This window comes from Hypomesus nipponensis, chromosome 18 (genome assembly GCF_054491055.1).
Source record: "Hypomesus nipponensis isolate SF chromosome 18, ASM5449105v1, whole genome shotgun sequence".
Lineage (NCBI taxonomy): Eukaryota > Metazoa > Chordata > Actinopteri > Osmeriformes > Osmeridae > Hypomesus > Hypomesus nipponensis.
In genome coordinates this window covers 5,991,676-6,015,774 of record NC_140378.1, presented here as the reverse complement: position 1 = coordinate 6,015,774, position 24,099 = coordinate 5,991,676, and the positions used below count along the sequence as shown (strand labels likewise).

Here is a 24,099-nt window from a genome sequence, read left to right as displayed (position 1 = left end):
CCTCTCTTTTCTATCTCTGTCTTTCTCTCTTCCTCCCTTCCTTCCTCTCCGCCCCCATGCATGGAGTGGCAGCAGTACACACACACTGGTCGTGGTACTGCTTCATATCTCTCTTTCTCACACTCTTTCCAACTCTCTCTGTCTGTCTCGCTCTCTCCTCTTTCTCTCTCTCTCTCTCTCTCTCTCTCTCTCTCTGTCCCCTCTCTCTCTCTTTTAATCTCTCTCTCTTTCTCTCTCTCTCTCTCTCTCTCCCTCTCTCTCTCTGTTTCAAACCGCCCATCCCTGAACCCTCCTTCTTTCGCTGCCTTCTTTTTTTGTGCCTTCTTCCCCAAAAAGACCCCCATCTGTCCCTCCACTCAGGCCCCATTGTGGCGCCTCAAAGCCGGGGCCACTTCCACAATGTGGTGGGCGTGAGTAGGGAGAAGGGTGGGGGTTGAATTTGGGCAGGGTAAACACGGCAGCATCCAGATCCTATTAGAACCTCTTTAACTCTGACACCCTAGTAGTCTCACAGGAGGCTGGGAGCCCTAGGCCCACCCCCTCTTCCCACTCACACAATGTCACCTTTTATAACACCCCCCTCACGCGTATTAAGTCCGCAGATCTGCTCTCATTCTTCACCTCTCCCCCCTCACGGACCCCGAGTGTCTCTCTCCCTTTCTCTCTTGTCTGACAGGCTATTCTTCGAATTTCTCTCTTTTACTTTGGTGTGAGCTGTTTTACCTAAACACGCCGCCATCAAATGCGGATGATAGTAATGAGAATATCTGGCCACAGGGCAGTTCCTTATTAGACAGGTGGTAGTTTGTCTTTGCAAAATAGGGGTGCTGTGTATGAGGTAGCGAACCTGTATTTTTGTTCATATGTCCGAGAGAAATGTTGACGTTTATTGTTCATCTTGAATGTAGTTTCATTCAAAGCTTTAAACTGTTGAGATAGGTGACTTAGCACATGGCCTAGAGCCCGCAAGGTGATGTCATGGGAAATTATATATTTTTAAATAAAGTTTTGTTTACTTTCATGATCATGACCTCTGATCACATGAACATATCTGTCCTTCCCTTCCACCTTGGCCTGGCCCAGTCCTTTCCCTGGAATGACCCTCTCCTGCCTCCCCTGTTTTTACATCCTTTCTTTCTTCCCTCTCTTTCTTTCCCTCCCCCATCTCTTCCTCCCTGTGTCTCCCCCTTCTTTCTCTTCCCAGCTGCTCCCCTCCCTCCCAAACATCTCAGTTTCATGCCGCTCCACCTCTGTACCTCACCACTTCTTTCTCTCTGCTGTGTGTGTGTGTGTGTGTGTTGGGCAACCCAGGAGGAGGATCTCAGTTTTAGCCGCAGCTTAAAGCCAGGAGGGATTAAATCACATACAGACACTGATTAAAGCCTTCCCAGTCTCCCATGGACCCATTAATACAATCTTAATCACAATGCTTTATCCCTCCACCCAGCCCCTGTGGATCTAGACGCTTTCATTTCAGTGGGAGCTATGCTTGTTTGGTCAGTGGATTATGAGTCACAGGGACACCGAAAAAAGGAAAGAAAAAAATGGACAGGGTTTTGTGTCGATCCCTCCCTTTGTTTGACCCCCAGACCGGGAGCCCCGTCTCCCGCAGACGGATGTCGGATTCAGAGCTCATCCATGGTTGTCGCCGTTGAGTTGGACAGGTGGTTTCGGTTGTCGTGGAGGTACAAATGAAACGTTGCAATGTCCCCCTTTAAAACCCAACGCAGTGCACTTGAATTGACGTCGAAATGTTTGCGGTGAAAAGAAAGAGCGTTTGTGAGATTTCAAAGGGAGACGTTCTCAGGGTGCTGACCTCAGGGCTTCAGACGTCTTCTACTTCCACTCGGTGTCTCAGTCACGTGACATCTCACATATGACATACGACCTCTCTCAGGGGACGACCATGACTGCATTATAGAAAACTCCATATGTCCATATATTTCATCATTGGTACAATTGTTTAAATAGTGTTGCAATGATTACAATCCATCTGTGTTTTTATATTTTGGGGGGAAAGTCTAGTGTCTTGTTCTTTGGTGTACACACTACATCATGTGTGTCTTTTCCCCTTTATCATTTTTTGTCGTTTTTATAATATTATTCTTTACAAAACATATTCTGCTCCCCCAGAATGGGTTCTTCATAGCCTTTCTCGGAGGTTAGCCTGTTGTTGATCAGTTTGTATCCTTAAGGTTTGGTTTGTTTCATTTACATTTACAACAAAATACAAAGTCATCTTATTCACTCGATTTAAATGTATTGGACAATGGAGCATCACAGCCATTTGTAAAGAGCAGAGCGCTACCCCTGACTGAGAAAGGAGTCTTTGAACATCCACTCTTCCCATGTATGTCCATGGCACCCATCGTTTCAGAGTGCCACCATGACAGTTTATGTGGCTTAACTTCATCTCCACTAATTCATAGACCCCCTCCCCACCTGCTGGCAACCCCCCCCCCCCTTCCAGCGTCCCACCCCCCCTCACTCCAGCCCCCCTCCCCCCTTTGCCCCCACCCCCCTTTACAAGCGCAAAACAGGAGCATGACAATGAGGGAGCACGCCAGCCACACTGCCAGTCACTCTCTCACTGACAGCCTAATGTCTGTGTGTGGAGCTATGTAGTCATTCCTGTGGGGGTGCTGACACAGAAGGGAGCAGAGGGCACACATGGGGGGGTTTGGGAGGGACCCCTTCCCCCCCCCCCCCCCGCCCCCTCCACTCTCTCTCACTCTCCTTCTCCTTGTCTGTCTCTCCCCACCCGTTTCTCTCTCTTTCCCTGTTTCTCTCAGCCTTTCAAACTCTCTCGCCCCTCTCTCTCTCTCTCTTCCTCTCTCTCTCTCTCTCTCTCTCTGTCTCTCTCTCTCTGTCTCTCTCTCTCTGTCTCTCTCTATCTCCCTCCCTCTCCAACTCTGTCCCCTTCGCTCCGTTCAATTCAGCCCAGCTGTCCGTCAGCCCCCCCCCCCACCCCCCCTGCAGTTCCTCCAGCTGTCTCTCCTCCCCAAACGAGAAGCCACGCAACAATGCAGGTCAGGGGTCAAGAGAAAGAACAGGCTGCACTTACAATGGGCCAGTGGCGCCCACTAAAACAATCATTCCCTTTTCCCCTCTACAAGCTTTTCTGCTCTGACTGGAAAAGACAACCCTGAGGAGAAGTGAATGAGGGAGACTCACGTTTTTGGACAACAGCCCCAGCGGCGCCTTCCCCTCCTCTCTATTGAACCTCAAAACAGACTCACACTTGTTCAGTCACTCTCATCACTCCATCTTTGCACTCTGGCACTCGGCTCTTTGTGAATCTCAAGGACCATGGTGTTCTTGAGGATCAACACAGTCACCTAACAAATCCTTAATTTTCGAGTCAAAGGTAGACTTTTGTTTGTGGTTAAATGATATAAATGAGTTGGGGCCGTTTTTCATGTCACAGAGGAAAATGCTGGTATCAAAAAATGTTTTTACAATTAGCGCAAGTAAACATAAGACATGTTTACAATGTTAGGGTTGAATAATGTCAAAGACAAATGTAAAAGTAACATGGTGTTAACAGTAAATCATTTTTTAAACTTATTTTTGTGCTCGAAGTTGATGGGAACAAGAAAGAAAGAAAGAAAGAAAGAAAGAAAGAAAGAAAGAAAGAAAGAAAGAAAGAAAGAAAGAAAGAAAGAAAGAAAGAAAGAATGAAAGAAAGAAAGAAAGAAAGAAAGAAAGAAAGAAAGAAAGAAAGAAAGAAAGAAAGAAAGAAAGAAAGAAAGAAAGAAAGAAAGAAAGAGAGAGAGAGAAAGGCCTTGATGACATATTCACCTGTTCCCTAGTTGTGCTTTCCCATGGCCCACAGTGCCCTGCCTGTCCTGCCAGAGGGGCTGTCACATGGGTCTGAATGACATCACATAAGCACACACACACACACACACACAGCCTGTAAAATATATAGAATGGCACCCAGTATTCCAGATGGTTTCATTAATGTATTCTCTCAGAGTTTTCATGCTTACAGTGATAATTGTACCATTAAGGTATAGTTGATAGTTGTGATTTTAGTACTACCACAGAATGACTCACTTCACTTGTTGTAAGTTATTCAATTGTTGGATTAGACTATTTCAATTTTTGATAGTTGGATAGACAAAGGATGAGCGTAAACAGTTAATTCTGTATATCTGTGTTTTGATTAAGTTAAGACCGTAATACTGTAATAACACTGTCCTCTGAAGGGCAACATGGACTGTATGGTCGGATGAAGTAACCAGTCAGTGTTGTCCTTTGCTATTTTTAGCAGAGTGAAATGACAATTGAATAGCAGAATGACCAATGTGTTACCATGGAAATATTATATAATATAAGAATATTTATTCAATTAAGTGCGAAATAGCAAAATATTTACAAAAACAGTGACAAAGTGGTGAATGACACCTGAAGGACCTCAAATAGATCATTTAAGTACTTCATCGGTACAGACAGTTAAACAGAAACAGTGCTGAGAAAATGCAAAAAAGAACAAAGAGAAAAGAGTTATCAAAATAAATATTAAATACAGATATAAATAAATGCATTTTTGTTCATATGGCGTAAAAAACCTTGGCTATAGGTTTCAGTGCAGAATTTGTATCTCAATCGGACAACATTTGATCATTTTTTGTATCTCTCCATAGACTGGCATTGACTCCATGCAAGCTATTTTACAGAAAATCTCTGCCCACAGACTACAGATATGAGCACTGCTTATATCTGTATAATTAATTTGGTAAACAAATATTGCTATATCTGGTAATAATTCAAAAGGGACATGCCCAGAAATGACAATACAAATTGTGTCGACATAAACAATGACCAAAAAACTAAATAAATTAATAAACAATACAGTTGCATCAGTACCTCTTCGATAGTGTTATCGTATTCAGGTAGGATGAGTTGAGGTGATGTGTCTCATATCTTCTCTATTCCTCCCCCAAGCATAGTACAGTGTAAATGCAAACCATTGTCTCTACACAGTTGTCCACATGGGCCCGTTCCCTGCCTGCCAGCAGTGTGTCTGGACCTGGGTTCGTGCGACTAAACACCCAGGCCAACTAGGCCCTACTCGCCATAGATGTTACCCATCTGGGAGGCCACCAAGTGGGCTGGAGCAAAGGACTCAAAGCCCATGTCCAGGGGCAGTTCGTAACGCGAGGCTTGGAACATTATGTGGGCCTGGGGCGCTGGCAGGCTTCCCATGGAGGCGGTGGGGGGGTAGGGGTGGTGTGCAGAGAGGTAGTGGGTAGCAGGGTGTGTGTGGTAGCTCCTCTCCGACTCCGGGGGGGACGGCTCCTGCTTCAGGGCAAAGTTTCCACCGATGCTGAGGGGGGGCGTGAGGGGCCCATCGTAAGGGGGAGTGCCACTGCTGCTGCACTCGTTTGGGGAGGAGTTCTTGTAGGAAGCCCCTTTGAAGCCTTTCATGTGGAGGAGGTGGGAGGCCTCCATGGAGCCGTAGGGTGGGCTGGGCAAGCCCGGGGAGGGGTAGCTGAGGGGGTGGCCAGCTTGACCCCCCACCGAGGCGCCGCACTTGTCCTCCAGCTTGTTGAGCATCATGGGCGCCGGGCCCATCTGCAGGCAGCCGGCTACCAGGTTACTGGTGGGCTGGGAGAGGCCTTTGCACATCATTTCCACAAAGCCGTGGCTCTCCAGGGACTGGCCGCTCTCCAGCACCTCCGACAGGGCCCAGATGTAGTTGCGGGCAAGCCGCAGGGTCTCAATCTTGGACAGCTTCTGGGTCTTGGAGGAGCAGGGCATGACCTGCCGCAGGTTGTCTAGGGCGTCGTTCAGGCCGTGCATACGCGAGCGTTCACGGGCGTTGGCCTTCACCCGGCGGTTGCGGAAGCGCTCCTGTCTGGCTTTGGTCATTTTCTTTTTTTTGGGACCCCTCCGCTTGGGTAACTTCTCTCCCTCCAGCCCCATCTCCTCCTCCTCATCTTCCTCCTCTTCCTCGTCCATGTCTTCGCTGCCCAGCTCGGTCATGCCGCGAGGCCGACCCCCCAGGCCCAACCCATAGCGGCTTCGGATTTCAGTGCCTTCACCATCCTGTGAGCTCAGATCCTCCTCCAGCCAGCCCAGACCACTGACTAGCTCACTCTCATCTCCTGTCTTCTCAAACGGCTTGGTCATCATGGTGATCTGCAGGAACAAAACTCACTGGTCAATATGATATAGTGTTACAAGGTTAGGTGATAGTTTACATTTGCTTTTTACGAGTAACTTTGTTTTAGGCTGTGATTTCAGACTGTCTTATTCATTATAAACTCCATTGATTGGCCAGCCTGCGGAGAGGAGCGGAGCTGTCCTAATTCAGCACTAATGTACGGACAGCGCACTTTTCTAAAGTAGCTCGTTTCCACCACAACAGCTTGCTTGATAAACGTTGGCTGACCTCTCTCAATTCTGACCATTTAAATACTCTATATTCAGTCGGATTAATACTTACTCGGATAGAAATGAAAACAAAATGTATGCATGTCATTGTCGTCTATCGTCAGAGATTTTCAGGATGCAATCAGCGCTTCCCTGTTGTTATTCCGATGTTTTAGAGACGCAGTCAATCTAGGGCAGAACGGGATTTGGCCGGCATTTAAATCTCTCAGATTAAATTGGGGGGTAGCCTACAAAGCAGCAAACACGGGGGACGGATCCTGTTTTAAGAACTACTTTAAATGAGCTTGCCGAGGCATCATCAGATGTGCCATAGCAATAATTTTGCACTACCCACATTTTTTTCAGAGTTGATTAATGGTAGGTATTTGCAAATGCGCACCAACAATGAAATGTATTATAAATCTACTAGGCCACTTACTATTTAGGGGAGTTTCTAAGTCTTCCTGGTTAAGGAGGACTTAAAAAGTCAGTAGTGCGTAAAAGTGGAACCGTTTACAATCATTCATGAATAAATTGTATTTTACGCACAACCCTGCCTGGACCAACTTCATGTCCTTTTTTTATTGCGTTTGTTTTCAAGTGTAAATGGATATCATCAAGTTATTGCAGGAATTGTATTTGGGCAAATTTGGAAAAGAAACTCACCTGTTGAAATTCACAACTTAATCTTCTTAAATAAACAGTCGTGGAGTTAATATAAAAGTTCCTCAATCAATAATTTAAAATAAATTTGTCTCTGCTGTGCAGTTTCGCTTTCTGTACAGTTCCGCTAGCTGTACCGCTGTCACGATCTCCAAAGTGTTTGTTATCTCAGTTATCCATCAGTGCGCGTGGGACTTTAATCTCCAACTGACTTGATAATGTTGGATTTCTGCCTTTAGTGAGTTAGACAGGCTCCTCCCACTTGCGCCCCACCCTTATTCAACTGATCCAAACGCGCGTGGCGGGCTCGTGGCTAAACTGATACCAAAGACTGGCGCATCCATAGCCTTACACTGCGCGAGTGTGCCCCAACTATTATGTAAATTTAATGAAACAGATATCCTGTCTGGAGCCTAGATATAACGTATTACATAGGGACCCATGTCCCAGGACGTCTGACGTAACCTAAACGGTTCTCATCTCAAGCACTTCAATATAATTTATCCTGCAATCGCTCAGCTATACTTTGTATTGATTTTTACCCACGAGACGCTCTTTTTAATTGACTATAGACTCGCATTTGGATTATTTCACTTAACGTGATCGCGTGCCGTAAAGCTTCGTTAGCAAGAGACGCTTTTCTATCTCGGTGTGCGTAAGTGATTTTGACAGCTTGGTGTGGTAAGAGCAGGTGTGTGCGTTGTTCACCCGTCCATTCGTTTGTTTCTTCCGCTTATTAGAGCTGCAACCCGCGTTCAAGCACTGTTAGATTTACTGTTTGGATGAGTCAGTCTGGAAAACTTAATCTGATGCATGCACTAGATTGTCGATAGGCGATACCATCCCCAAAAATCGCACAATTAATTGCAAATAATTTGACTACTGAGTGGACAATAAGCATGAGCTCAGGCACATTGGCCTAAATTGACCTATAAAAAAAAAAGTTAATTCAAATTGACCAAGATAATGCAATATTTCGTTAAAGTGGTGGTAATTCATTTTTGTAAATGTAACATTTCACAGAATATCTTAACAGAAGCACATTTTGCAAGGCATATCCATGCTCGCATTATTTAATGCGCTGTTTGAGTTTTTTTTTGTCTCTCTCTTCTCACATTTCCACTAAACAAAATGCCTAGGCATAACAAACGCAACATATGTGATTTCCCCGTACATGGTGAGCTGCGACGCAATAGGGGCTCCATTGTAATCGTGCCATTGACGGATTTGCGGGTCGCACGTGCCCCCGTACGGATCCCATTGTGCGCCGGAGGCTCACATCTGTGCCCATCACTGCTCTCTCTCTCTCTCTCTGTCTCTCTCTGTCTCTCTCTCTCTCTCTCTCTCTCTCTCTCTCTCGCTCTGCCTCTCTCTATCTGTTTCTCTCTCTCGTTATCCTTAAACTTAGTTGACAGTCTAACTCATTTCTAAAATATAGTTTTGCTATGGCAAGACATAAAAAAGTTTGCTAAATGGCTTTTATTATGACGCGTTTTTATAAACAATAAAACATATTGCGGGGAGCTGGTATAACGTTGACATAAATTTCCTGATGAAAACGCCAATGCGTAAAACGAACACTTATCCAACTTGTCTGACTCATTAATTCAACCTGAACAGATGGTCAAATTTGCAAAACCCTAAAGGGGGGTGCATCTGTTGCTTGGGTGCTCACGCGTCACTCGCCTGCCCAACCTGTAATGTCGTGCTGAACGGCACTGACATAATAGACTAACGTTATTTTAGCGTGCCTACGTCCGAGTCTTTTCACTCCTCATCAGTGCATTAGCCATGAAGGCGCGTGGACAGAGTTGAGACGACATTGGGTGTGTTTACGACTGTGTCCCTCATTGTGAACCTGACATGCCAGCGTGTCTACTGTAGACACGCCGGCACACTGTAACAGTGTGTGCATCCAGTGTTTACAATGAGCTGGCTGCGTCCCTCCAAGCTCCCCAGGTAGCACCGTTCCCTACAGCATTACGTCCCGGGGGTCTATAGGCGGCCATCACACCTGCAGCCAGCGTAGGGAATTGGAGCTTCGCCTCGGTCCCAAGTGACAGAATGACGGGATACTTTGGTATTCTGTGTGTCCTGCTTCCATTTTCAAACACAACACTACACCAACATCGTATGCAGGTTATGAGGTCAGGGTTGTAATTGTCAGTGATAATAGTCTGTTTTGAGTGTGAAATGTTGAAATTGGGATTTTTTTATTTTTTATTTCTGTTTCAGATCAGACTGAGGTTCCGTATAGTACCAGACTTTTTTTTCAGACTAAATCCAGAGTGTTGTCCAGAATGTACTTAATCTTGAATAAATTGTATTTCTTTAATTAAGCCATGCTGCCGCTGTTGTTGTTGTTATTGGGGCTCCCCCATCCACACACCCCCTTCTTTGCCACAAGTGAGTCGTCTCTCGCTTCTGCCCCGTGGGATGGATTTAGAGAGGAATGGGGGGATTCGAACACCACTCTGACAGATGGGGCCTTGTTCCTGTCTTTCTCGGTCTCCTTTTCCCCCTCTCCCTCACGCGCTAAAACACAGGCGTACACACTCGCGTGTACACCGGGACTTCACGAATACAATAGGAATTAAAGCCCTGCACACATGCTCCCTGCGCCGCGCTGAAAGCTGAGCCCCTTGTAGTAACCATGAAAGGGTGGAGGCGAGCGTGTGAAGGGGTGGGGTGTTTTAGGGGGAAAGAGTGGCGGGGGTGGGGTGGGGGGGGGGGGGTGGAATAGATGTGTGATAGTTTGAAAAGAAAACACAAGTTGGTCTTAATATTGCCTGCTCTGAATCTATGATCAATGCATTCTTTTATATTTTCACAAGCAATTGTATTACATTTTAAGGTTCACAGAATACTGATGCCCGTTTCACTTGTGTGTTCTGTATTTCTGTGGACAATTTAAGACAATCCACTCTCACATATATGTAACAGGAAGAGGTGTGTGTGTGTGTTTGTGTGTGTGTATGTGTGTGTGTGTGTTTTACGGCATCCCAGAGTTCAGTTTTGTTTATTCTGCTCACTACGGCAAAACATGGTACATGATGGCCTCTCCTGAGGGAGACTAAATGTACTTCACACTGGGGAAGCCTCTGTAGAAACACATCCATCCCACTCACAAGTCATCTGGATGTTTCCTTCTGCCTCGCTTCATTGTGCAATGCAAAACCAACTTGGATTACACTCACTATGTCTTGCATCAGATGGACAGATCTGTGGACAAGCCACCAGAGAAGGGGGAAAGGAGAACATTGACTCAGAGCAAAGTGAAGGATGTTGGGAAACCCCTCAGAAGTGACCACAGAGAGGAGAGAGGGCTTCCTGCTCCTGGACCTGGACAGAGATAGGGAGGAGCAGCAGAATGATGGGGGGGACGAAGGGGACAGGGGGGTGGAGGGAATTGTGTCTCCAGGAATAAATCAAGCCCACATTATACATGAAGGCACGCACCAATTGAAAGCGTAAAATTGGCCATTTCCACACCCTGCCACCTGCAGCCTTTATACATTGCACCTCAGCACAGCAGATACTGTACATATGTGTGCGTGCGTGTCAATAATGATGTCAGACAAAGAGAAAATGCTTTATGTTGATGGTAGCTCTATGGCAGCCAACGATGAGAAAGACTGCATCATGGCTAGCAGTCCATTCCTTGCCACTAACCACTGTGCCAGTGTTGGTAGAACTGTGAACTCATCATTGTCTGCTGCGTTTACTTCACCTGCTGTCAACAGTTTCCATTACAGGCCACACTGGCTCTTAGAACCATAAATAATATTGTCTCTTCTAAAAGGAGTGCCTGCATGTAGTTTCATATTCAGGGGACTACTTTACAACCTCCATCCCATCAGGGCTCCCAGCACTGACGTGGTTCAGGGTGAGTGTGGCGGAGGGTGCACAGCTGAGGGGGGGGTTAGGGGGGTCTCCATCTGCCATGCTGGCGGTCTTAAGGGAGATGACACATCCCAGGGGGGGTTTGGGGGAGCGGGAATGGGAGAGAGAGAGAGAGAGAGAGAGACAGAGCGAGACAGGCTGAATAGATTACACCCCATCCAGTAATCACTCTAATCTGTGTACTCCCACACCAAACCGTCGTTCCTAACAGAACCCTAAACTCTATAGGCAACTGCGAGGTCAAATGCACAGAGTTGGTTCTGGAACTAGCAATTAAATTCATCAACAAATCTGGCACATATGTTCTTATAATGAGAAAAATTAAACTGTGTAGGTGTTCTTGGATGGGTGCCACACTTCCTGTGATCAGGTGCAAGAGTCCCACAAGTGGCACTGTCTGATTCCCTGTGTGGCCATTATGCAAATATAGACTGGCGACAAGCAAGTCAGACCAAATAAGCATAATGATTGCCGATCAAATTTGATTTTAAGTTAGCCATTGATTCTTTTTGTTTTGCGAGTGGGGTAGTGACATGGATACAATGTAATGCATGCCGTTAGAATCAGGACAATCATTGCAGATTTAAGTAAATATTTTAAATAAACTGTTGAAGACATTTGCTCAGCCCGTCAGTCCTCCAGGGCAGACAGACTCAGATCAGGCGGGCTGAGCCCACACCTCCTCTACCGCCTGACTGCATGTGGTCTACCCTCGTCTGGGTCTTCCTCAGAGCTCCATGTCCCCGGCCCATTGTTTTGTGGGCCTGGCACTGTCAATATTCAGCTTGGCTAATGTGTTCAGAGGCAGCTGGAGGAGTCTCAGTTATTACCATGACACAGCACACAGAGGGGCATAATATCATTAAAACTAAATCAAGATTTGGCTAACAGGGGGGGATTTAGTAAGACTTAAGGTGGGAGACTTGGTCTAATTTAATTTATTGGTTAGGGGACCCAGGAAACTCAGAGAATTTCCTAGGCTACATTTTAGATTTATTTAATCCATAGCAAACTTGAAAAAGTGGGTAAAAATGTCGTTCGTTTGCGCTCTAGGAAAACAAGATTGTGTTGGGAACAACTGCATCTCTGACAAAAAGAAAGAGCTTTTGGAGTTATCTTGGTCCATGCGCTTAGCTTATATTATAATGAGCATTATCATTGTTTCGTTGTTCAAGCGGATTTTGAAAACGTGAGGCACGGCAAGTAATCCTTTTAGTTTGAAATTATGGTGTTCCCTCGGCAGACGCATTCATTCTAAGAACTCAGCTGGGGCCCGTATGGGGCCACATGCCACATCATACTGATGAGAAATCTGATATTTTGAATAATTGAATAAAGGTCTGCCTACATTTCGTGTTGTGTTTAGAAATGCATTATTTAACACCATTTGTGTTTCTTAATGGTATGCATAACTTGTATTTTTATTCCGTGTTTAGCACAGACCTGTCCCTATTGGGCAACCGTTTTTCTTAATTTTCGGACATCTCTTGTTTTCAATCTGCTAAAAAGCGACAGAAGTACCGTTGGTCTCGCAGCAAGGGTCTTATGTCTGTATTGTTCTGACGCTCGCGACACATAAACGGCGATTTTAAGGCCCATTGAGCGCGCGATGGATGTTGCCTAAAATCCATTGAAGGGTGGAGTGCATCGATTAGTCAATTCGAAGACCGGGTGCAATAGTACCTCAAGTTGTAAATCTTTGGGTGAATGTCTGAGCTGTTCTCCTGAGGGCTTAAAGTAACCAAGGCATATAATTAAATTTCTTGACAAAAAAATCCCCCAAAAATCACACCAAAAAACGTTTTTCAGGTTTTCATTCAAGTGGATTATTCTATTTACTTAGATCATGCGGTAACTATATATCTGCATTTAGTCAATAATTAAATTATAAAAGTATGTCTATGCAAAATAAGCATAGGCCTACTTAATTATTTTAATCAAAATTCAATCCAAAATGTTTCATAGCGTTCTCATGCCTAAATAGCAACCAACCTATGGTGATCTACTTTAAGTGGAGTTGCCATTAATCTGATATATTACTACGATCGATGAAAATACAATTATAACACAATAGACAATGTATGTGTTTGTGAAAAACTGAACATGTTGTGTCCGTCTTGGTTGTTTTAATAGCCTATCGATTGAACAATATTGACATCTAGTGGTACAATTAAGCAGTCGCACGAAGGATAAGACAATGGGAGCAGAAGAAGAAATACATAGGTGGAAAGGCTTTGGCTTTCTGTGGGAAAATACATTTTTCAGTTCCACTGATGTCTTGCCTACTAGACACAAGTCTGAGTTTTAATTAAAAAATCATTGAGATCCAAACGCCCATTTCAGACATGTAACACAAAACTGTTACCAGTCAATGTAGTAGACCTATTGTCAATCAACTAAGCACCCCAGGAAAGAAGAAAACGCCACTTTGTACTTATAAACAATAGTACAAATCATATGCCCATATATCCTTATGTGTATGCACAGTATATTTCAAATTCTAATAATTTATTTCAAAATAGGGCAGAGTTTGACATTACTTGACTCCAAATGATCAGCATTTGTATTGAGAGATTGCACAGATGGCTGAAAGTCTTTGCATGAATCATTCTCACAGACCGAATTGAACTTCCGCTGTGTAAAATAAATGGATAGCATCTTAATATGGTAGAAATCTATGGATGGTGTGTCATACCCCCACACCGGAGAATACTGTACTCCCTGTGTGCGAGTGTGAGAGAGAGAGACAGAGAGAGAACGGAAGCAAAAGAGAGAGAGGAGTGACTAATTTGGCAACAGAAAGAAGTCCAGGCACAGAGAGACAGAGAGAAAGAGAGAGAGCGAGAGAGAGAAAGAGAGAGAGAGAGAGAGAGAGAAAGAGAGAAAGAGAGAGAGAGAGAGAGAGAGAGAGCGCAGTGATGGGCAACAAAAAAAATCTGAGGAACAAAGATGGAAAGAACATCTATTATTCTAGATTCAAAAAATAGACACATCTATTATTAGCTATATGGCTACGAAGCCTTGTTCTTACAGCAGGAGACAAGTATAATTAGTGATACCTCACATAGAATATGATGTAAGATATGTGCATTGATGATATAACACTTGAATACTGAGCTCCCAGTCCTGCTTGCTGGTTCACCCACACATGCGTACCTTTCTGACCCACATAAAAGCATGTGCTTGGAGTCCCACAGCTTCTCTTGTAAGCTGCCCCCCCTCCCCATGCTCGTGTCCCTCTCATCTCCCCTCCTACACGATCACTCATCCACTCTCTTCCACACATCCACCTCTCTCCCTGATTCACCTGCCAGTCCCCCAGGCAAGTCTCTCTCTCTGCTGCTCTCTCTCTCTCTCTCTCTGCTGCCCTCTCTCTCTCTCTTCCTAGGACGCACACATCTGACACACTTGTGCTTGCGCAGCTTTGTGACTGCGCTTCTCGTCATCAGCCCAGGGAAAGGAGACAACGTGCTCATTTTAGTCTGGTACCCGGACTATAGGAATGGCCCCTAAAAGAGAACCGTCCATAAAGAAGACTCCCTCACCGGGGTCACAGCCCAGACTGGGGCCACCGTTCCCCTGCCTCCCTGCGGCCCCTGCAGCTGTGAAAACCACCCCAGAGCAGAAGCCTCGGATGCTGCGTCCCTCCGACACTCCATTTGACCCCAGCACCATGGAGGTATGTTGAACTGGAGCAGCACCCATTTGGTGCCCAGCAGTGCCAAAGCTAATTTGGGGAAAACATTAATTATTGTTTGAACATTTCCTGTTATTAGTGAGTAGAGAGTATGTTTTCTAAAGAGCTGTATGACTTAGAGTCAGCTAAAAATAGGTGAATACTCCTGGGGTAAGAGAATAACTCTCAGCAGAGGCAGATAATAGTCAAGAGGCAGATGATTTGCGAGCTGTTGTCTTTTTACCCAGTTGAAGTAAACGTTGTACAGTTACAGTGGGCAATGTATGTAAATGCTAGCACTCCACACTCTAAAAATCATGACAGACTTCAATCCATTTTTCCTCAAGCATAAGCAACATCTTTCTGAGACTAATTAGGCTACATCAAGTCAACAGCAGTGTCAATCTGGTAGGAGGATGAGAAAGAGGAAAGGAAATAAGGCCACTGACGAGATTGAGGCTGTCAGTGACCTCCTCAGGGAAAAGGCCTACTTTTTGTGCCCAATTCTCTTTAAGAGAAATACAGTAGAATTGGCCTTAGATTTTTTTTTCTACTCACAAATTATTAGTAGTTTTTGTTAAAAGATCATTCACTTTATTCAATTCAATTTCACTTTTCAAATTAAATAACCTGAGACACAGTCAAACAGGCTATGAATGATAAAATTTAATATGATTTCACCCAAATTTGCTTGGCATTATTGTGTGTAATGTGAGAAGTAGCTTTGCTTTCATCAACGGAACATGCTTTGTATGTTTTATGTTTTAGGTTCAAGTAAGTCTTCTGCATGTGCTGTCTTACATCAGATAAAAGGAAACATTAGCAAGTCAACACAGATCAATGTATGCAGTAAACCAGTTCCACATCTTGGTGGCCATGTTCTATCATGCGGCATATCTGACTCATTTGGACAGATCCATTAAATAGATCAAAGTATATTTGATTTTAATATGTAGGCTAACCATTGTGTATTAATATGCACAAGACAATAGGGTGAGTTCCGGTAATGTGGGACATCAGGTAAAGTGGGACAGTAATGCATTTTGATGATTAAAAATGTGCAAAACCGACATCCAATCACCAGACCTGATCTTGACTTGTAAATACAACACTTCTAGTCACAGGTTTTTATTTGTCTGACATCAGAGTAGGCGTGATCTGGCTTGACAAGAGGTCTATACAGATTCAGAAAAAACGCATCGAAAGTTAAGCGGCATATTACATTATATTTATTAAGGCTGGCAAAGGAATTTAAATTAAGTTACAATGAGTCCTATTGCAGTATATTGAAAGGGTTTAACCACTGATTGAAACACACAAAAATGTGTAAATAATGCTTTGTTAGGAAAAAAACGTTGTGACTGTCCCACATTACCTATTGTCAGGTGATGTGGGACGTCAGCATTTTTCAGGTAAACTGGGACATCTAATAATGCTGTGTTTATGTTAAGTATTTAATTGGACAGTTCTCAAATGTTTAATACCAATGCATCATACTGCACTTAAGTTCCCAACTAAATAACAACTTACAATGTCATCGAACCAGCACTTTCAGACTTGTACAGTAAGCGTGACCGCTAACGCTAGTCCAACGAAATGCTAACACTGTATGCCTATAATTGTATAAGTCAAACCCCACAACTAAATTAATCTTGCCACACCCTTGCACCTAGCATTGTTGTATATAAACTAATTATTATTATATTAGCAGACTAAGCTGACAGACGATCGACTGTCCCACTTTACCAGACAAGCCCCACATTACCTGCCTGAGTGCCAGAGGGGGTCATGTTATGTTTGAAAGTGTGTAACTTCTAAAATATTGTCTATTCCCATTTCAATCCAACACGGAATTGTACCTAAGCCCTAAAACCATTTACAGAAACACCACTGGGGCGAGTTAACAGTTATTTTGTAAGTCTACTGAAGCCTCTACCAAAAAGTGTCCCACATGACCTGAAATCACCCTACTAATTTAGGTTTTTATTGTTCAGTCTAAATCGCGCACAAATCAAATGTGGAGTTGATATAGGCAGCTGTAAGATTTATGTTCCAGCTATCTATCGTTCCGTGGTGTTTAAACGATTTAACTTGCTTTACTACAAAGGTATTTTTCGGGTTGTTATAAACGAGTGTAACCAATCGCATCCAGTGTACAGCAATGACGCGCTCAGTAGCACTGCAAGCGTGGTTCTCCCCTGACATTGCTAAACATTCACATTCCTGGAGCTGCCGACGGACCAGACACATCAGCCGACACAGCAATGGTGGGCTATGTACAGTAGTTGTTCCATAGGGAGCTATGCAATCATGTGTAAATGAAATCGATACTTTCGAGCCAACCATGTAACTTTTTTAAAGTCAGGTACTAGTTAGGCGATTCAATGTCATCTGAGCAGATAAGTCCGAGTTGATGGCTAACGATTAGCCGGCTGCTAGCTAACATAAGTCTGCCCTGCGTTGTTTAATTTAGCTTGTTCTAGGCGAACATCAAGTTGAAAGTTATTTCAACCGACTTGTTCACAAATTAATAGTTTTGTTTCTAAAATGTTTTAGCATTAGCCAATTCAAAGTAAACATTTGCTAAGTAGTTATTTTGGTTATCCAATTACTTGCTCTCCAGGGGAGATTAGCTTAGTAGCTAGGTAGCATTGCTGTTTTGCAAACTTTATAACTTGCCATGGGTCAAAATGTAGATAGCTAGCAAGTCATGTCATTTAATGATAGCTGATCTTTTTTTGAACAGTCTGACTTCTCAGAAGATCAAATTATTGGTGAGTGATCCAGTACACCAGCTAGCTCCTAGCATTCACTTTGCATGCTTTCATTCCTGCCACCTTTGCTTTTTTGCTTTTCTACCCCTCACCTCTGTCCTACCTGCCACTTCTTAGTTGTATCTATCTGTTGACCCCTGTTCTTTCCTTACTATTTCTATCAATTTCCACATGCAACTGCTTGTGCTTTCCAGATTGAATTTAACCTGGATCAAATACATGGTAAGTTGTTGCTGATGGACCATCACACTTTGGGCTGTTAAGCCCTGGGAGTGGAGTGTTTCTTGGTGTGTTTGTAGCTACTAGTAGAGGATAACCCGTCAGTACGTTGACGGTTGTGGCTCAGTCTTGGTCTGGCCACTTACGTGTACTTTTTCGGATAAATATAGTTTAGTCCGTTTATTTAGCCAAAATGCTTGTCATCTTACTTTTCGCATGGAATTGCATGGTATTGATACTCTAACTGAATGAAGTTGACATCTTCAATGAAGTGAAGCTGAACGTGAGGTTTTACTACCGTGAGTGTTGTTTCAGTTTATGATCTGCTGTTGACTACAGCTTGGTATTAAAAGTTGACTAATAACACGTGTGGTTGCAGGTATTGTCTGGTTAAACGTAGGGCAAAGCTGCTCATGTTCTGTAGCACTTAACCCAAGAGCCTTTCACTTCAAATTCATTGCATACACTCCTTCTCATGGTCATCTATCACAAAGTTTGCATGGTATCTTACTCATGAGTCATCTCAAGTTGAGTGTTCCCTTATTTGGTGTGTGGAAGGACATGTCTCATCTGCCCTCCAGTTTGTTTAATCACTAGTTGACATAATACAGCTGTATTCACCCTCCCCTTTCCTATCCAATACCAAATATGGTGAGGGAAACCACTCACTGGCCAGAGGGGAAGGAGGCACATTCCTGAGAACAGGAAAAGCTCCGCTCCACAACAGTGGGCAGGGCTTTTTTCTTCTTTTGTCTTAGTTTTTTTTGGAGGGGGAGTGTTTGCTGTTTTAATAGCGGAGTATCCCAAGTTATTCAGAGGGAAGGATCAGAAGGTTGTTTTTGTCCTGTTTTACCCTCGGGCACTGTGGCGACATCTGTCTGTTGATGGGCACATGTAGTTAACTGGAATGGCTACTTGGCAGACTAAACCACATGACTAAACCGTATGCTGGTTAGAAACATTTCTTTCCAATATGATTGAATTATGTTGTTCCACCGTATCACTGCTTGATACCTGATGCCTCCCTCATGGGTTAAGGTAACCAACCCCTATTACACTCCCTATTATACCGGCCTATTTCACACCATCAAATATTGATATGCGGAAAGACTACATTTTCAAGGAGATATTTGATTAGGCCTACTCGTGATTAAAATTTAGGTTTGGGGTTTCAGGGACCAGAAGTAATTAGCATCACGGGCTACCTCACAGCTCTTCTTATTCTATTAACAAGGAAGTCTATGTGGTGGGTTGGACATCATGTGATGGTCTACCTGCCGCTGTGGACTGGAAGTTGTCCAGCAAAGTCATTAGTTATTCTCTTCCTTGAATGGATGTCATTAAGAAGGCAGGCTTATGCAGGTCGGGTTCCCAAGTAAATGTCATTGTGCTCAGGTTTTCGTCACTCCCAGCCTGTGGCCACAACCTCATTTGACCGGAACAAAAGGGTGCAATTATCGGGAGCACACGTAACGTGGTATGGCTTACCACCCAGAGCGAGCATCCAACCTCTTTTTTGACCTTCTGAGGGGCCTTCATCTTACGAAGGGGCGACAAAGGTTAATTAGTACAGTAAACAACAGCATGTTATGGCAACAATAGTGTAGTTGGACTCATTTACTCCTTTTGTTTCTTGTTCTTCTGTGGCACAGTTATCTTGTGTGATTTCTGTATGTGTGGAATGTGTCCTTCGAACTTTCTTTTCATACTACCCGTTTTCCATTTCCCCTCAACCACACTTGTCCAATATACCCTGTCCAATCTCACTCACTCTCTCTCTTTCCCTCTCTCTCTTTCTCTCTCCCAATTTGTCTTTTTTCCGTTCTTACCTTTCTCCCCCTGCCTCGTGTGCAGAGTTCAAGGAAGCCTTCCTGCTGTTTGACCGAACGGGTGATGGCAAGATCAGCTACAGTCAGTGTGGAGACGTCATGCGGGCCCTGGGTCAGAACCCGGTCAACGCCGAAGTGCTCAAGGTCCTGGGCAACCCCAAAGCTGAGGGTGAGACACAGACCGGATGGTTTGGACTCGTTCTCATTACATTCTCAACAATCCAATATAGTTTAAATTGTGAGGAAGATCATGTTCTCAGTGCCACAGCGCACAACAAGGCAGTCCAAACAAACGTATCAGGCATCACGCTGTCCCCTCCCATCCCCAAAGAGAGGTATGTCACGCTAAGATAGCTTATTGCAATATGGCTACTGCTGCTAAGAAGACACTCTAGATGATAGGTCAGGTATAGCTCCACCATTGTTCAGTCAATAAATATGATCATTTAAAAATGGTTATAAAAAAATAATAAAAAAAACGTTGGTATTTTGACTTTTTCAACACTATCAAATATGTATAGACCTGAGCATTTTGTGAATGTTTGGCCTACAAACTTAAAATATGATCTGATAATGTTCTGTGATGTCACAGAATGCTTGGCTTTGCCAGTCTTCAATTCCACCATTAAATATTCAATGTGGAACACACACACACACACACAGACAGAGACATGGCAACATTAGGCAGGACAGATTTCCCAACTTTACATCTGTTCAAGACCAAACATGCGTCTCTTCAGCGTGTGTGCTGGGGGCACCGGGCCACAGGCCTGAACAAGCACCACGTTCTCCCCGTTAGAGGTGCGGATCCGTGAACGGAATGTTGTCTACAGCCTGGATCAGGATGGAGGCCTGCGAGGTCACGTGGACTGCTGTCATACCTGTTGGTCTTACCCACGCGCATTCTGTCCCCTGAACGCGTTGTCCTCTCCATCTCTCCATCCCAGAGATGAACCACAAGATGCTGGACTTTGAGCAGTTCCTGCCCATGCTCCAGGCCATCGCTAAGAACAAGGACCAGGGCTCCTTCGAGGACTTTGTGGAGGGCCTGCGCGTCTTCGACAAGGAGGGCAACGGCACGGTGATGGGAGCAGAGCTCCGTCACGTCCTCACCACGCTAGGTGGGTCACCCTCTGTTGCCTCGGCTACAGACGCCGGGAAATGGGCTCTGCTTCACTGTCATATTCTCCCTCACTCCCTGTATAAATGCAAAAAACCGTTGAAAATATCCTGCACGTTCACATAGATTTCTAGAAGCATGTATTTTCCAGTACATTGATAACATACTTGACTGCCTTTTGAATATTCGTTTAATAATAAAGGTATACGGTGTTCTGTTACATACTCATAGCAACTAGTCCGAAATAATTGATGGTGTCCTTGTAATGAGCTGTTCCTAAATGGACTGTGTTTGTGTCGGGCTCCAGGGGAGAAGATGACCGAGGAGGAAGTGGAGACGCTGCTGGCGGGCCACGAGGACGCTAATGGCTGCATCAATTACGAAGGTGAGACTGGGCGATGGGAGTGGATACGACGAACAAAGAGATGGGAGGAAGAGGATGTGGCGGTGCTAATCAGGTTAACTGGGTGTTAGACGTGTGGCCACATGAAACCCTTTGCCTTGCCTCTGATGAGACCGCAGGTAATGGGCTTGACCTGGCGACATGGCAGCTTCCCTCCGGGGGGGGGGGGGGGGTCTCAAAAGACCAATGAAACATGTTTGTTTATCACAAGACTGTGGAAGTGAGCTATCTTGGTGTGGAAATGAGAGAACTGGAAGTGATTCGTTTCTTTTTTCAACTTGCACTTCTTTTTAAGATGCTGGTGACCCATTTAGCTTAGGTGTTAAACTCACATTATACAGATACGAACCCCTCTTCACCATAAACCAGTCTTTCACCAAACGACAATCAGGTAAATCTGTGTGTTGTTTGGAAAAGCCAGACCATGAAAAGATCAGAGGTTTGTCAAACAATCGAATGTTTAAGTCAGCACAGTGGGAAACGCCTGGCATGGTCTCGAGTGTTTTGTCTACAGGCCTTGACTCATGGTAGCTCTGGACTCTCCTCTTCCTGTTCCTCCGCTGTTGGCTGTGGCATGTCTGTTGTGCATGTGGCAGGAGCTGACAGACAATGCAGGCGAGGGACTGGTCTTCTCACTGCAGCAGAGCCAGCCAGCTCACCACCAGCACCACTGGAGATGATTTGTGTCCCACAATGCAATGTTCTCGTTTCATTACTCCTCGCCAGGATATTGTCTTGAAGACACCCTGAAAAGTGACGGTTGACGGAGTTTGTTGCGAACAGTTGATCATTTTGGCTTGGTGTTTTTTTTTTTTTGGGGGGGGGGGGGGGCTTGGTCTAATCCCTAGACTCTAAGTGGACTGGTCACTCCCTCTGAAGAGAGAATGGCAGGCCTGTCTCTTACTGTCATTCTTTGCCTCACTCTGTCTACCTGCCTCTCTTCCTGCCTCTTTTTCTCTGTCTCTCGCTCTTTCTCGCTCTGTCTCTCTTTTGCTTATTTCCTAAACGTGTAGCCCCCCCCGACCGTCCCTCCCTTTACAAGATAAGAACCGAGCAAACAAATGCAGGAGGATGGCTTCATTAACCCACTCTTGGAATCGCTGACCTGACGAGGCCAAAATCTATTGAGCTTTTCCTGGAGATTGGAGAGGATCTGTGGAGGCCCCTCCTCTCGGGCCTCCCTGCCCTCCTTCCCCTGCTGACGTGCTGCGGAGGGAGGCCTCAGCCGTCCAGTACAGCATCTCAGCAGCCCTCTGGGAAGCCCTGCGCCGCTCTCGATCCTGTCACCTGTGAGTGGTTTCTGATGTTGTCTCTCTTTCTCTCCTCCCTCCCTCCCTCTTCCTCTCTCTGGCGCAGAACTCGTCCGGATGGTCATGAGCGGATAAAGATGAAGAGCCTTCCTCTCCTTTTGTTTTTGTTTCATTGTGTCCTTTTTGTATTATTATTATATTTGTGTTTTTCCTTTCTATTATCGAGCCCGAACAGTTTCTGTAACGTACTTCCACTCCTTTTAGAATGAGCTTTACAGTCTTTCACCCCTATTGTTATTGTTTTTATTATTATTGTAGTTATCTTCGCTTGTCTTTTTATTTTCTGAAGTGCCTTTACATTCCCTAGTCATTGACACCATGACGAATGGCCGCAATTCAACCACAAGACCAACTTGCATGTAACTAGAGGCTTAGATGTTGCCGGAGTAGTCTGCAATAACAATCCCACAATGCAGCACTTAGACTACCTGTCCTCAGAGTAAGATATTAAAAAGAAAATAATCTTATCGATGCAATACATCCATAGTTGTGACAGTGTGTGTGTCATGCGGGAGTGTTGTGACTGCAGTCGGCGAGGACTTTGCTTTGGCTGGGATCACCCTCCCTCCTTCACTTCCGCCGGCAGAGCTATGCAGTTCAACAATATTGTTAACCATGAAATCATGAAGCAGTGAAATGCAACGGTTCAGCTGGTTTACCATGTTTGTATTCTTCCCCTTTATTTGTCGCTGTGTTCCAAATAAACGATTTTCTGAGAAGTCAAGCTGCTGGTCGGTGATGTTTTTTTTCCTGTTTAAAATCACGATTTGACAAGACTTGACCTCTTATTCCACATATTTTATAATATTGGCAGTGGTCAAACATGGAATGATTGCATGTGGTATTTAATTTAATTTGGAACATTTCAATTCAATTTGAAGTCCAGCAAAGTGTCATTGTCATTTCAAAAGGGTCTTCCAAAACAGAACAGAAGAGGGCAGTGTTGATGCAGAAACCACTGGCTATGTAAGCTCTTCAAGACACAGCGAAGATTCAAGTCTGAGCTATATTTTTGAACTAGGAGCTGGTTGATGACTTCTAGTGCCCATCACATATTCCACAGCTCGTCATTTGATCTTTGACCAGTCAACGCTATCCTGATGGGGGAATCGATGGAATGATATATTATATTCTACCTCAAGAAACTCCACCTATATCATGAAAGCTTAGTCTGTTGATTAGGTATGATCATACATTCAATTTACTTGTCTAAACCCTAAACCTTTAACATGAACTTTGTCCTTGATTCCAGCTGTACGGTACAGTGGTGCTTGGTGTGTCCTGAGTGTGACAACATGCTAGGATATCACCTATAGAATCTGGTGTTGCCTAGTCCAAGTCATCACCACTCCCTGACCTTTTCCTCATTCTGCTCACAACCAGGGAGAACTATTTCCCCTCATTAAGCCCTACAGCTCTGGGTGTGTGAGAAAGAGAGAGAGAAGGCCAAGGTAAGGTATCACAGTCCAGTGGCAAATGGGTTGCCCACTAATTACTGTGTGTGTGTGTGTCTGTCTGTGTCTGTGTGTTCGATGGAAGTGAAGTCTATTGATTATTTTAATCCGCCTATTTGTGAGTCTGTGATCCTCGTGGCTGCGCATTCGGCATGGGAATCGCTAATGGGCCTCAGTGCAACCTGCCTCAGTCCTCTCCTCGTCCAATTAAACTTTCAACTGGAATCTGCGAGGAGGAGGGGAGGAAGGGGAAGAAGGGGGGTGGGCACACCGCAGTCCCCCCCCCCAAACCCAAAGGCAACAGATTCACCAGAGCCTTTAGGGCCAGAGCGCTGTTAGCTTTCCCCTTTAATTAAAGGTCCCCCTC

General features: G+C 44.6%; 2 protein-coding genes across 3 annotated transcripts; one reads left to right on the top strand and one right to left on the bottom strand.

The window, feature by feature from the left end:
* Positions 1–5,073: 5,073 nt before the first annotated feature.
* neurod4 (neuronal differentiation 4) lies at positions 5,074–6,141 on the bottom strand. The gene has a single exon (XM_084680597.1). The coding sequence runs from the start codon at positions 6,139–6,141 to the stop codon at positions 5,074–5,076; it is 1,068 nt and encodes a 355-aa protein (XP_084536723.1).
* Positions 6,142–14,449: 8,308 nt separating this feature from the next.
* LOC146251712 (myosin light polypeptide 6-like) lies at positions 14,450–23,002 on the top strand. Of its 2 annotated transcripts, none has more exons than XM_084679423.1 (6): positions 14,450–14,626; positions 17,592–17,619; positions 19,471–19,614; positions 20,393–20,566; positions 20,873–20,950; positions 22,325–23,002. In XM_084679423.1, the coding sequence occupies exons 1-6, from the start codon at positions 14,450–14,452 to the stop codon at positions 22,351–22,353; spliced, it is 630 nt and encodes a 209-aa protein (XP_084535549.1). In that variant the 3' UTR covers positions 22,354–23,002. The 2 variants fall into 2 exon arrangements, with proteins under 2 accessions (XP_084535549.1, XP_084535548.1); XM_084679422.1 differs by lacking the exon at positions 17,592–17,619 and adding an exon at positions 17,370–17,397.
* Positions 23,003–24,099: the final 1,097 nt, after the last annotated feature.

What these genes read in the sequence shown, in the direction of transcription:
- neurod4 (XM_084680597.1), bottom strand. Translation starts at nt 6,141, where the DNA reads ATGATGACCAAGCCGTTTGAGAAGACAGGAGATGAGAGTGAGCTAGTC.
- LOC146251712 (XM_084679423.1), top strand. Translation starts at nt 14,450, where the DNA reads ATGGCCCCTAAAAGAGAACCGTCCATAAAGAAGACTCCCTCACCGGGG. An exon ending in GGGCAACCCCAAAGCTGAGG is followed by an intron (nt 19,615 to 20,392) that starts GTGAGACACAGA and finishes TCTCCATCCCAG; the next exon opens with AGATGAACCACAAGATGCTG. An exon ending in TGGCTGCATCAATTACGAAG is followed by an intron (nt 20,951 to 22,324) that starts GTGAGACTGGGC and finishes TCTCTGGCGCAG; the next exon opens with AACTCGTCCGGATGGTCATG.